We start from the raw sequence: 12,977 nt of genomic DNA, 5'->3' as shown, positions 1-12,977 counted from the left end.
CAATTAAGTGATAGGGAGGCAGAGCTGATAACAAGAGCAGGAAGGGATGGAGCATGGGAAATCAGGACACAATATGCAAGAATCTGATGGATTCATATTTCTGCTGTTTCCTTATTTCTTTAGCTATCAAACAGTTTCCAAGAACTCCTCTTTTGCAAACTTGTCTGACTTTGTTTTATAATCAGCCCTAGTGGATGACTTTAAAAGCATTACTTGTATCAAACAAAACAGTCGAATATAATTCATTCATGTCAACCACACACTATGTATCTATCTACGTATATAACAGGCCAACACCTCCACAAATGAGGTGGTTGAAACGAGATCCCTACATGCATATACAAATGCAAAACATTCCTTGAGATTACGGGCCAGTTCCACAGTCTTTTCCTAAGTTCGCAAATGAAAAATGCTCCCCATGTTGGAGGGCACCTAAACAAATAGGTGAAGTCTGTTCCACATTTGGTTATATTTTTGTTTAGGCATTCCCCAATCTCAATGGATCGCTTACCAAAGTTTTTGGGTCTCCTGGCCAAGGTTGGTTGGCCTGTATCACCCAAAACAGAGTCATAAGCCTGATTGTCAAAAAATGTAAATAAACCACGTGAAGTGATGTCAACATGGTACAAGAAAGAGAGATCTGCATCCATGACTCGTGAACAAAAGCAAATGCTTGTGAATCTGGTCACTAGTCAAAGAATAATGCTGGTAAGAGTGGCAACTACGCCCTCATCAGTAAGAAAATGGTGATATGGGAGAGGAAAGTTGCTGGGTGTAATCCTACTCACCACATAGCTGAAGCCAAGACACTGCACCAGCTGAGAGAGCTTGGGACTACCTCAAAAAACAAATTAATATTTCACAGTTATCTATAACATACAATATACAAATACATACAGTAATACATTTTAACTCAGAGCAAGTGTTTTCTTGGTCCTATAGTAACTCAGCTCCACAAAACATATGAATTACATTTCATTGGGATGAATATTTGTCTGTCAATTGTGATATGTAGGTGGAATTTTTTTGAAACTACACCTACTGGCAATGAAATAAGTTAAAACAAAGGTAAATATCTTCACCCCTTTCCCAGTTTTTTTCTTTTTTTCTTGAGTTCTACACAAACCTTTCAGTATTTCTATTAAAGTTGGGGATATAATATAACCTCCCCTTCCTTGGAAACCAAGGAGAAAGAGCAATAGGATGCTTGGGAATCTTATTTAAGAGAAGAGAACAATGATACCAATAAAAGAACCTTTGAGTTCATGGAAGAGAAGCATGCCAAAGACTGCAGGCCCTAGCTCACCTGATTAGCATCCCCTAAAATATAATGCAGATAACTGTAGCTACAGATGTTGAATGATGACTGATCTTATGTCTTCAGGAAAATTCAAAATAAAGCAAACCCAATAAAAAGCAAAGCTTTAGACAGCTTTAGAGCTGTGTGACACCATTAGCTCTCTCTCTTTTTTTTTTTTTTTTTGAGAGAGAGAGAGAGAGAGAGAGAGAGAGACTAGCAAGTAGTAGATAAGATGGTTTATTGTTTATTATTCATGATAAAAGGTATTTTAACATAGTCTCTTTTTCATGGTATGGAGGGCTGCTTCAGGGTATTGATAATTTCTTGCAAGTTCCTTGGCTTTTCTGGCTGTGTTTGGAAAATATCTAATTTCTCTGTTTCAATATTTTTAAGATGTAGTATTTCTCAGTTTGTGTTTCAAATGATAGGGGGCAAATACTGTTACTGTTAATCTAATGCCCTCAGGTTAGGTTTAGTTTGGTTAGATTAGGCTGTCCCCAGGGTTAGCTAATTTCTTACTCATGAATTTCAAAATGCAATGGTTATTGGTGCTTTTCACATGACTAATATTAATTTCTGCTTGAGGATCATTGGTTTTCTCTCCACAGTGGGAGGGTTATGTCAGTGAAATTAATGTTGCTAGCATGGCAGTGAAGTAAGTAAATGTACCGTGAAATCATTTGGTGGTACAAGACAGTTAAGAGACTGTATTTACCATTTAGTAGGAGAGTTAATTTTGTAGTCATGTAAATACTGAACACAAATAGAACTTGTTTTCAAAACCTATGCCCATTGTTTTTTTGTGTTATGTACAAGACTAACTAATGAAAACTTGCAGGCATTACAGGAAGGAAACCAAAGATCTTCCCAACAAAAATTATTATTACCAATATGTGAAAAAAAATTCCCAAGTGAGAAATTAACCAAACTCTAGGAACAGCCTAACTTAACCTAACTAAACCTAACCAAAACCTAACCTTGGCTGGACATTATAAAGATTCAAACTCACAGTTAAAAGAAAGTTACCTTGTGGCTGCATCACTGCAAATTAACCAACAAAAATCAATCCTCAAGTTAATGAGGTGGTGGTTCCACCCTCCCTCCTTCATTCTCCTTTTCTCATGGTGCATTCCCTTTGTGTTTTTTAAAGATCTTGAGTAATTACAGTATTTGAAATTCATAGACTGACTATCTAGAGCATTCCCACAATGGTAAATATTGCATGAAACTGAAGGGACCCCACAGGGCTATATAGCATTAGCTATATAGCATTAGCTAAGAAATGCTGCAGAGTGACAGCAATTAGATACCTACCAAAAATAGCCAAAAAAGCGAGCAAACTTGCTGGAGATGGGCAAAGCCATGACGTTTGTCGTTGGCATGCACTTTTGATATAGATGCAAACTTTAATATTTCATAAAAAGTATGACAGTTGTTACTATACACATAGTGATCATTTCTCTCTCTCTCTCTCTCTCTAAAAAAAAAAAAAAAAAAAAAAAAAAAAAAAAAAAAAAAAAAAAGCATATGTTTTTCAGATCATAGTACAGCAGATAACATTCATTTAATGCAGCAATCTGGAAATTTATTACAGATTGGGAAGCCCTAGCCCTCCCCAAAAGCTCCTCACCAAAGTTCCAATGTTTGGTACTCACCTAAGCAAAAAGCAGCGGCCAAAGGTGACTATGGAGCCAAATTATGGCTCCCGTGGCTTTGTTGGCTAGTTAGCAGGTGAAAAAGGGTGACTGTGGAACTGGCTCTAATTAAAAAACACTACCTCAAGCTGGCCACCTTCCATGAGGATCAGTTGCCCATGCATATCTGGGTCACTCTGCATCATGGCCCAATAGATGGAGTGGTATGGCCATACTACAAAGTTATGTCTTCACATAGCATTCCCCAGAGTAATCTAACCTTAAATTCTTGACAATGGGAGAAATATCTATAATAATATAATCTACACCTCAAGTACACACCTGTCAGCAGCTTCTTGGCTCCCTTCAGGAGCTCCTTCACCCGGTGCTCTATAAACACCTCCACTGGGTTGTCTTTATTCTGAGCTTGGGAAGTGGCATCACCATCCTTGCCTCCTCGCCCTCGCCCTCTCCCCTTGGTTCCTCCTATCCCTCTGGCCTTCATCATGAGATCCCAAGCACTCTCCTCTTTGGTTGGTTCCATCTTCCTCTTGATCCGATGCACTTCTTCCTCTATGTTGTACTCAGAAAGAACCACTTCCTGTGGGTGAGATTGGATATGTGAGGAGGTGAGGCACGTGCAAGTCAAGTGTGTAACTATATGGGAGTAGGTCAACACTCGCAGTACAGACCACATTTTGTACATTAACTGGTAAATACAGACCTCAAACAGGAAGGGACGCACAGTCTTGAGAGGCAGGGGATCAATTTTGAACTGGTGGCGGCTGTTTACCTGCAGTAAGAAGGCACACTTTTCTATTGCTTCACCAGGGGTTAGTGAGGTAGCAACAGAACTACCTGTTGGGAGAGGAGGCTTAATCAATGCTTTTTCTTTCTCTTTTGTGTTTGATGATGAGGTCTGTAGAATCCAAAACTGTCAGGTGGGTGAGTGGTGAAAGTTAGTGCTCTCATTCTCCTCTGGTTTTTGCCTTGTTACATATATCAATGATTTTCAACCAGTGGTAAATTTACTCCTTGTGGGTAAAAAATTACATGGCAAGTGGTAAATAATAGATATATCCGATAATTGAAAATAATTAAATTTAATTTTGTAAAACAAGATAGAACGAGAGAAAGAGAATGCCAAGAATGTGTGTGTGTGTGTGTGTGTGTGTGTGTGACCTTATTTTTGTCACTTTATGATGGATATGAATTTTTATATAGAAGTAAAGCAGTAAATGAAGATATGCAACAAGCCTAGGGGGTTAATGATGAAGGAAAGATTGAGAATCCCTGAGTCACTGATGTACGAGTTCATTTGTTAACACACGTATTATAACTAAGTAAATATAATTAGGTGCCTGAATATATCTCATATGATGCCCTAAGCCAATCACTGATGAGCAAGGCAAACACCTGATACCTGGCTGCAAGATGTGAAAGTTCTGATGGGAGTGCCACGGTTCCTTGATGCAGTCATGTTCATGGCCCCAGATGATGAGGTCCAGGAACGGATCAAGGAAGGACTCAGGCAAGTAGTTGGAGGGTCCACGTTTGGCATGGTTCTGGTGCACCGTCATCAGGTTAAACCACTCTGTGAGGGACTCCTTGGGCCGCAGCATCTTGACCTGACGAAATGATGTACGAGTGAGTAAGTTCAATGAAGGGCAAAGAAAAAAGAAAAGAAACTTTCTATTTCCTTTAAAAATTAAGCAACTAAGTTTACACCGTACATCTCTGTGTCAAACATTCTTGAACAAGAACCACTCACTAATTAAAATTTCAAACCTAAAAGACAAAATAAGTGTGACTGAAATAGAAAGCAATAATACAATTACCTACTGGCACTATACTACATACAACATGTTCATTATAAAGCAGTAACAGCAGTACCTTATTCTCCACAAAGAGACGATGTAATCTTTCATCTTTGACTGAAGACAAGCCATAAAGAGCCAGCTTGGTAGCGCCTTTCTCCATCAGAATGGGAGAAATCTTTACCTCATTCAAATCAGATACACGACCAAAGTAGTTGATAAGCCCTGCACTAGACAGCATCTCCAGGGCACACAGTAACCCCAGACCTGTGCAGGAGACAAGGAGGGTGAGAGAAAGACAGGTGAAGCAACTTAATATAAACAAGGAATTATTAACTAATAAATAAGGATTATGAGGTCTAAATACAACTTAGTCAAAGCTGACCAAAATCTGCTTGGGCCTTTGTGATAATTTATGGCCCTAACCCAACCCAACTTGTTCAGCAGGTCAAGACCATACAATTGTAATAAAGGTCCTGTATACTAAAACTAAGTGCGCACACACACACACACACACACACACACCTGCGGGGTCATCATGATTGCCATGGATGGAGAACACTGGTATGGCCACATTCAAGTTTGGATCAAGGAAGTTGACCTGTTTGGTATGTGGAAAGTTCACAGCAGGATCACTCAATATGTTGAAGTGTACTGGCCTGGAATGCAAAGAGAAAGACTGGTTACAAAGTTCCTGGATACCACAAGGCCTTTATGTGTGGACTTGATCCTTTAATTTAATGATTTCCAGAATAGCAAAGTTTATCAACCACACTCTTCTTACCTGTCCCCAAAGGTGTATTTACGCAGTAGATCCATGCAGCGCACCTGGCAGTGGCGGGACGGTTTGTTCTCATGGAAGAGATCCCCACCGAGAAGGATGAAATCTACGTTGTGTTCCACTGCCAACTCCAGCACCTCCTCAAAGCTCTGGAAGCTGTCATTACCTGAGGAGGAATACATGACCATGGACAGGCAGGAGCAAGGCAGTGTAGGAGTGTATGGAGTGTCCAGGATAGTAGGAAAGATCTGACAGGAGAGATTTATTTATGAGTTAGTTAAAATTCATACAAAGTTAAATAACAGATACCTGTGACATCATAATAATGTCTGAATGTAATGCTGACAATGAAAATTGCTGCAGCATTCTTGTTAAACCTTTTGCTTACAAACATAACCTTCCTAAGAACTGTTGCATAAAAAAACACAGCAGGGTAAGGTACTGCTTCTTAGATCACAATTTTAATTTTTCTCATGTGATGTTATGACCTTACCCCTCTCAGGGTGCTTCTCTGCATAGCCAAGGTGGTTGTCCGTGGCCACCAGGATGCGAAAAGAGTCGTCCTCCTCTGCCGCCATTAGTCCACCTGAATACATGGATAATGTTAGTGTGGCTTCCCTTCAGTGTCTGATTTGCAAATCTCTCTTAATTGATTAATTTCTTATTGAACACTTCTGCCTCCATTATACCATTATATAGAGGGAGTAGTGTAGGTAATGGAACTAATAAAATTAGGTGTAGATAATCTATTGACAAGGATTGATAATTTGGTTGCAAAAGTACATTGCACTGCCACACAAGTCTAACTGACTGTTGACAGGACTGTCTGGATCGACTGGCAGCCACTTGGGCCCTGGTGGTCGTGTTGGACTTGTGTGTTTGTGAGTGTCCTGAGAGAGGCTTGATCCCTGACAAGAGTCTCTCATGGTCAATTTATCTTATTTTTAAATTTCCCAGTTTCCATGATGGTCCATGGCAGGACATCACACTGGTGGGTGGCAGCAAGGATACCAAAGAGAGGCACTGCTCCATGACCTCTGACCACATCCTAACAAATTTAAATACAGTCAGAGAGGATACAAAGAAAGGAAATATAATGTCAGAAAAGATTAAAGAGAAATGGTGTTCACGAGAGGAGACTAGAGGAAGTGTTTTGGTAAAGGGAAAATTTAATCACAGAAATTAATATGAAAAGGGAGGAACGCCTGTAGTGACACACTTCCCTGAACATGTCCCCTCGCCCTTGGGCATCAGTCACTTTCCTGACAGACTCCCAGGTTTGTTGAGGCGGTGAGACAACAACAAAACGAGGCATTTCAACTGTATATTAAGTGGTCATTATTCCCACCAAGATCAGCTCGACATGTTCACCACTGAGGCCAAAGCTTCACTGAGGCACGAGTGTGTTGTGGTCGGCCTTGGCCCCTTGACTGTTGCCATAAAAGAGTAAATTACAAAAATACAAAACACCATGGCTATTCCTGTAGAACACAAATATACTGATGTCTATTATCATTGCTGCTGATTAGTTTGCCTACTCTTCACCTAAAGCTTCCCAAACCACATGCGTGTTGTTTAAAGTGGTGAAACCCAGGCAGGTGTGAATACGTGACATCCTCGCTTACTACACCCTTTGGCACGCCTCCCCACACACCTCAACACTCACTGCACTACTCACCTCGTCAGATGTGGTTCTAATGATAGTGCGGTAAGTCAGTGCTCACTTTTAAGGGCACTTCAGAAGGCCTGTGGCTGTGTGGCGCCGATCAGGTGGTCCACCCGAGTAAGAAGACAGGTCGCGCGCTATCCCTCAAATCCACCGCTCTTGATCTCTTACGTCGCTCTTCTCATCCAGGAGAGACTACGCTGCTACCGTGATTTTATTCTATATAGAGTATATGACGAAATAGTGGTGGTGGTAATAGTCGCACACATCAGTGAACATTTTTATTGCCCTACGCCAATGTCCTTCCATAAAAAAAAAAAAAAATAGTTTCGGTGGTGGTGATGGTGGTGGTGCTGCTTGCTGTAATAGTAGCATAACAACACTAAATAGCGTCCAATCGGCCTGACAGCCTTGACCAATTGTAAGTGAATTAACCAAGTCTAATTAAGAGGAATATTTAGGATCAGACAGGCAGACAATCAGACTGGTAAAGGATTCACAACATGAGTTCGTGAAGTTTTTATCGTAGAATATTTGGGGACGGGGTAGCAGATAGAGATGATTATGTCACTTGCGCCCCGCCAAAGGATCTCGAACAAGGTAAGGGCGCACGGGATAAATGAGGAGGTTCTAGAATCTAGCCTGTCTGTTATGTGACAAGCAGTTCCATTTCAATTGTTTCGAGAGTGTAATTTTTTGTATTTGTATCGGCATTCCCTGATGTTCCTTTGGTCTTTTTCAATTCGTTATACTCTTTCGCTATTTTCCTCTTCTTTCACATTTCTATTGTTTATTGTTTTATTATTTTCTCTACTAGTTTTCATCTAAGGCTTAAGTACCTTTTGTGGGCCACCTCTCTATCATGTACAGCACGAGAACAAGCTGTGTTAAAGCAAGGTTTAGAAGGTTTAGGACGAGAAAAAGAGTGAGGAATGTACGCCTCCATGCCAAACACTATCACCTCTGTTATGCGTTCGGCACACAAAGACGGGTCTCTGACACGGAAGCAGTAATCATTCCAAGGAAAATTAGCAAAATACCTCCCCAGGATGACCATCAACCCCAGCAAAACTGTGGTGATGCATTTCTGTACCTCCTCTGTACCAGCGCCCTCTCCCCAGCTCACCGTAAGCCCTTACCCCCCTCCAGGTGGTTCGATGTGCCAAGCTTCTCGAAGTCACGGTGGACAACCAGCTGACCTGGATGCAGCATGTCGCCAGCACCGTAAGATCCGCTACCTACAGGCTGTACATGCTGCGCAGACTCAGGTCGCTGGGGACGCCGACAGACAAGTTAAGGGGGGAGCGAGTGTACCTCACCTTCATCCTCCCCAAACTCATGTATGCCTCCCCAGCATGGTCATCCTCCCTCACACACACTCAACAGCTCCAGCTGGAGAGAGTGCAGAAAAGGGCGTGCAGGGTCATCCTTGGCCCTGCCTACACCACCTATGTATGATGAAGCCCTAACCACCCTGAGTCTGTCCAGACTATCCACCTGGCACCGAGAGGCTCTGGAGAAGTTTGGAAGGGGACTTCTGCCTCATCCACGTCTCAGCCACATGCTGCCGCCTGACGCGCCTCGCCCAGTCTGTGCCACAAGACGCCACAAAAAGATAACGCCCCTAAAGGCGCCGCGCACGGATTGGTACAGACTCAGCACGATTCCCACCATGGTGCGAACCATCAACCAGTAGTATTTCGTTTTTCTAGATTAAGACAGCTTTAGGATTAGTGTTAAGTATTTCTCCACCCCATGCAGGTCAGCTGGTTGTCCACCGTGACTTTGAGTAGCTTGGCACATCGAACCACCTGGAGGGGGGTAAGGGCCTACTGTCAGCTGGGGAGGGGGCACTGGTACAGAGGAGGTACAGAAATGCATCACCACAGTTTTGCTGTGGTTGATGATAGGCAGGAAGCGGAGTGGTGTGGAGTGGAGGAAAGGTCTGACAGCGGCAAAGTGATCGTTCATCTCCTGGGCTGCGAGATTAGCAGGAAGGTGTGAGGTGCAAGGAAGAGATGAAGTGTGCTTTTGTAGGCCACACAAAGCTTTGATCTTAGCGTACCACTGTCTGTTGTTGGCCAGCTTGAGGTGGTGAATCTTGTCCGGGTAATAGCTTGCCTTGGCAGCCTTAATCTCCCTGATCACTCTGTTTCTTAGTTTCCTGTATAGGACCGGGCAGGAGTGGAACGCCCAGGTCCGCTGACGCATGAGTCTTTTAATGCCAGGATGCATCAGACGGGTGTACTGTGACGCTCTTGGCTGGGAAGTAGTGGTGGAAGGCTTTTGTGGTGGTGGCGACGTAATTGTGCCATTTTGAGTGGACGTCCTCCACATCCAGCACCTCGTCCACGGGTGTTGTGTCATCCACTGCCCAAACTCCCTCATGGCTGAGTCAGGCATGGGGCGGTGGGTCCTGGTGACAGCTGACCGGGGGGTCGAGGTGGTGGGTGTGGGTGTCCACAGTATGAAGAGGTGGGTGCTCTGTCCCGTGGGAGGCAGCGGCTTGCGGGGCGAGTACTGCTGGCCCAAGTCTGTCAATATAAGGTCAAGGGCGGCTTGCTGGTGGGTGGCGAAGTCCACGACCTGGATGAGGTGTAGCTGGTGTGGGATCGGTAAATTTGCAGTTTCACCCAGTATCCCCAATCTCTACCCACACCCCCCCAACCCCTCCAGCAAGCTTGGGGGCCTGTGGGGAACCGGGGATTTGGGGCGGGGTACACATACGAGTAATATAATTATAGACTTTGAAAATGTAGGGAAATTTCCCTGGAAGTCGAGGAAATTTCCTAAAAGTAGCAGACCAAAAACTTATTATAACCAGGGGGCTGTGCCCCCTTGAACCCCGACCTTTAGTATATTCGAACACAACCAGAAAGCTAAGGTAACCTAACCTTAACCTAACCTAACCTTACCTATCCTAACCTATCCTAACTTAACTTAACCTAACCTTATCTATCCTACCTAACCTATCCTAACCTATCCTAACACTCCAGCATTTATAACAAACACACGAACACACTCACTATCCTTTCAATGACTGTGGAAACAGGATCCCAGCTAAAAACTGAGGTAAATCTTTGAAATTCCGTCCTAACCTTATTATTCGTTTGCGACAAGGTTGGAAATGCCCCTAGCAGTGTGATCTAGACCGTGAGACACTTCATACTTACGTGCGGTTTATTGGGGGAAACTGCAATTATATCGATATCGCTGGTATCTAATCTGTTAAAGTCCCCACAGATGACCAGCTTGGCTGCAGGATACCTCACCCTCAGGGCATCAGCAGTGTCAATGATGTGAGTGGTGAGTAACTGTGCTGTGGTGGCTCGTGGGGGGTGGTACACTACGCACACGATGATGGAGGCTGTGTTGCTGGGATGGCAGCGGGGGCGTAACTCTCACCCACAGGGCCTCTACTCCGGCAGGAATATTGACAGGGAGGTGTGAGGGGCTGAGGGCAGAGTGGCAGAAAACGCCCCCCCCCCCCCCTTCCTGTCCTGAGGTGATGGTAAAGCTGGTATCCGTGCATCGTGCATACCTCAGGAACAATCTGCCACGCCTCAGTAACCGTCACAATGTCCGCACAAGTAGAACTCACCGTCACAATAAACTCGTCCATCTTGTTGGCCAGAGGCGTCGCATTAAATAAGAAGAGGGAGGGAAGACTATACACGCGGCACTTCAAAGTGTTTGTATTTCCTCTTCTCCACCCTGCGGTCTTCTCTGGCACTGGAGGTCACTACCTTGATGGGACGCATCACACTTTTACCTCCTCTCGATCCGCGGTTCCGAAATAGTTTCAAGGTCTTAAGGCACTGTATCACGTTGGGCGGCGGGTAACCGGATCCTCGCCTACGGCGCAGGAGGTAGTTGCGTTTGTACGTTTGCACTGAAGCACACATTATTCTTATGCGTCGACACGCACTCGCTAAATGTGTTCACAAGTGCAACAATCCCACCAGGACGAGCCTAAAACTAAAAACTAAAGGTTGAAAACAGAAAAAACTGAGGTCACTATCAATACGGGGCGGTGAAAACCAATATGCTGGCCGAGGATGCTCTAGAGCACCTAAGGTCACACGTCCTTCCCGTGTGAGATCAAGACGGTGTGTGTGTGTGTGTGTGTGTGTATGTGGTGCCTTGTCTGGGTTGCACCGTGTGGGATTATCGGCATAGTATAGAGAGATAGACTACTACTACCACTACAACTACTAATATAGATACTACTACTACTACTACTGCTGCTGCTGGCGACCTGCTGCTGCTCCTTCCCCTTCCCCCAAACCGTCACCTGGTAACTGAAACACACACACACACACCATTGGGTGTAGTTCTTTTGACAAATACAACTACTGGTTTAACCCTATGGCGAACCGGCATAAATGGGCGGTGCCAGGTTATATGTATTTACCATGAATCAAGCGGACACACGAATATAGCTAAGTACGTATCAGCACAGTCCTGCCACTTAACAGAATACTTGGCTAGATGTTTTAATTTCCGTATTTATTTTTATTTTTCTGTCATCAATAAACTATCTGTATCTGTATCTGGATGGAGTGTCCGCCAGTTGGTAAAGTGATGAGAAGAAACCGGATTAAACACTGGCTGGAGTCACACTCAAATGGAAAGCGGGTATGTAGCCGTCTGGCCACTGTGTTTAAAATAACTGACTAAGCGCTTGCCGAGAGAAGTGTAATTGGTTTGCTCCGGGATAATGAGTCCGCTCGACCCGGATCCTCATTGTCTCATCCACTCGTTACGGGGATTGGTATATTTTAACCATTAATTTCCCTGTTAGAATGATAGTTCTGACAACCCTTTCATTTCGATACGAGGCAATTATCACCACCATATGCAATGTATGAACTTTTTAGAAGCATCTGCAAGAAAGTTATTGGTGAAAAAAGAATAGATTTAGCAATTTCTACCCAGTTTAAAAAGATTGGATGTGGCTGCAGAACAAGTAAACATGTTTCAGTGATTGGTAATTAGGGAAAGGTGTACCAAGTGGCAATCAAAGGGTTAAACACCAATTTATACAGCTTTGTGATTTGTTTCTGATCGGCGCCACACACACACACACACACATACAGAGGCCAGTGAATCGGTTGGAGTGCGTTGTCATCACCACCACACACCACCGTCCTTGTTGTGACGGTCTCTGGTTGCTGGTTCACACACACACACACACAGAGAGAGAGAGAGAGAGAGAGAGAGAGAGAGAGAGAGAGAGAGAGAGAGAGAGAGAGAGAGAGAATTATTCAGAAGATAGCCTAGTGCCAGTTAATGTCGGTCACGCATAGTTTGCTCGTTGTATTAAAAAAAAAAATCAAGCACGAAAAAAAAAAAAACGAGGAGCAGGGAGCTGCTGTACTTAAGGCTGGGTGTATTGTGGTGGGGGGATGGGGGGGGAGGAGTGGGACACGTGAACGAATGCGTACGCCTGCAGCAGTTGGCAAAAGAGGAGCCCACCCACGTCAAACCTGCAGAGATCAAACAGCAATACAAAAGAATACACGATCCAACACTCAACACAACGCAAATAAATACATTTATAATAAAACAGAAATACAAACACCAGTCTTAATCACCCATCTGACTACTAAGTCACGTCGAATCACACATGAATGACCGTAAGGGGCAAGTTACGAAAACATAACACCCCAGCCAAGCATACTGCGTCGCTACATAACATCAATAAGATACTTATCACACAGTTAAGAATGAAGGCCATGGGACAACTTCTCACCATGAACCTTGATCACTGCAGGAC

The 12,977-nt window shown here is 43.7% G+C and overlaps 1 protein-coding gene across 9 annotated transcripts in view; it reads right to left on the bottom strand.

Annotated features, from left to right (window-relative positions):
* Window positions 1-12,977, bottom strand: part of LOC135111717 (double-strand break repair protein MRE11-like) — a 19,629-nt gene extending 6,652 nt beyond the window's left edge. For 2 of the 9 annotated variants that reach the window (XM_064025353.1, XM_064025345.1), the window contains exons 1-9: window positions 10,372-10,509; window positions 7,211-7,417; window positions 6,026-6,118; window positions 5,536-5,698; window positions 5,277-5,410; window positions 4,828-5,018; window positions 4,358-4,562; window positions 3,659-3,792; window positions 3,277-3,535 (exon numbers count right to left, since the gene is read on the bottom strand). In XM_064025353.1, coding sequence (XP_063881423.1) covers window positions 3,277-3,535; window positions 3,659-3,792; window positions 4,358-4,562; window positions 4,828-5,018; window positions 5,277-5,410; window positions 5,536-5,698; window positions 6,026-6,110 — 1,171 coding nt within the window. In that variant the 5' untranslated portion in view covers window positions 6,111-6,118; window positions 7,211-7,417; window positions 10,372-10,509. Of the gene's footprint in view, window positions 1-3,276; window positions 3,536-3,658; window positions 3,793-4,357; window positions 4,563-4,827; window positions 5,019-5,276; window positions 5,411-5,535; window positions 5,699-6,025; window positions 6,119-6,880; window positions 6,914-7,210; window positions 7,702-10,371; window positions 10,510-11,612; window positions 11,841-12,953 lie in introns of those variants that run through there. The other 7 variants (XM_064025346.1, XM_064025348.1, XM_064025352.1 and 4 more) reach the window with 7 other exon arrangements.

This window comes from Scylla paramamosain, chromosome 22 (genome assembly GCF_035594125.1).
Source record: "Scylla paramamosain isolate STU-SP2022 chromosome 22, ASM3559412v1, whole genome shotgun sequence".
Taxonomy (NCBI): domain Eukaryota; kingdom Metazoa; phylum Arthropoda; class Malacostraca; order Decapoda; family Portunidae; genus Scylla; species Scylla paramamosain.
This window is presented reverse-complemented; position numbering and strand designations above follow the sequence as displayed.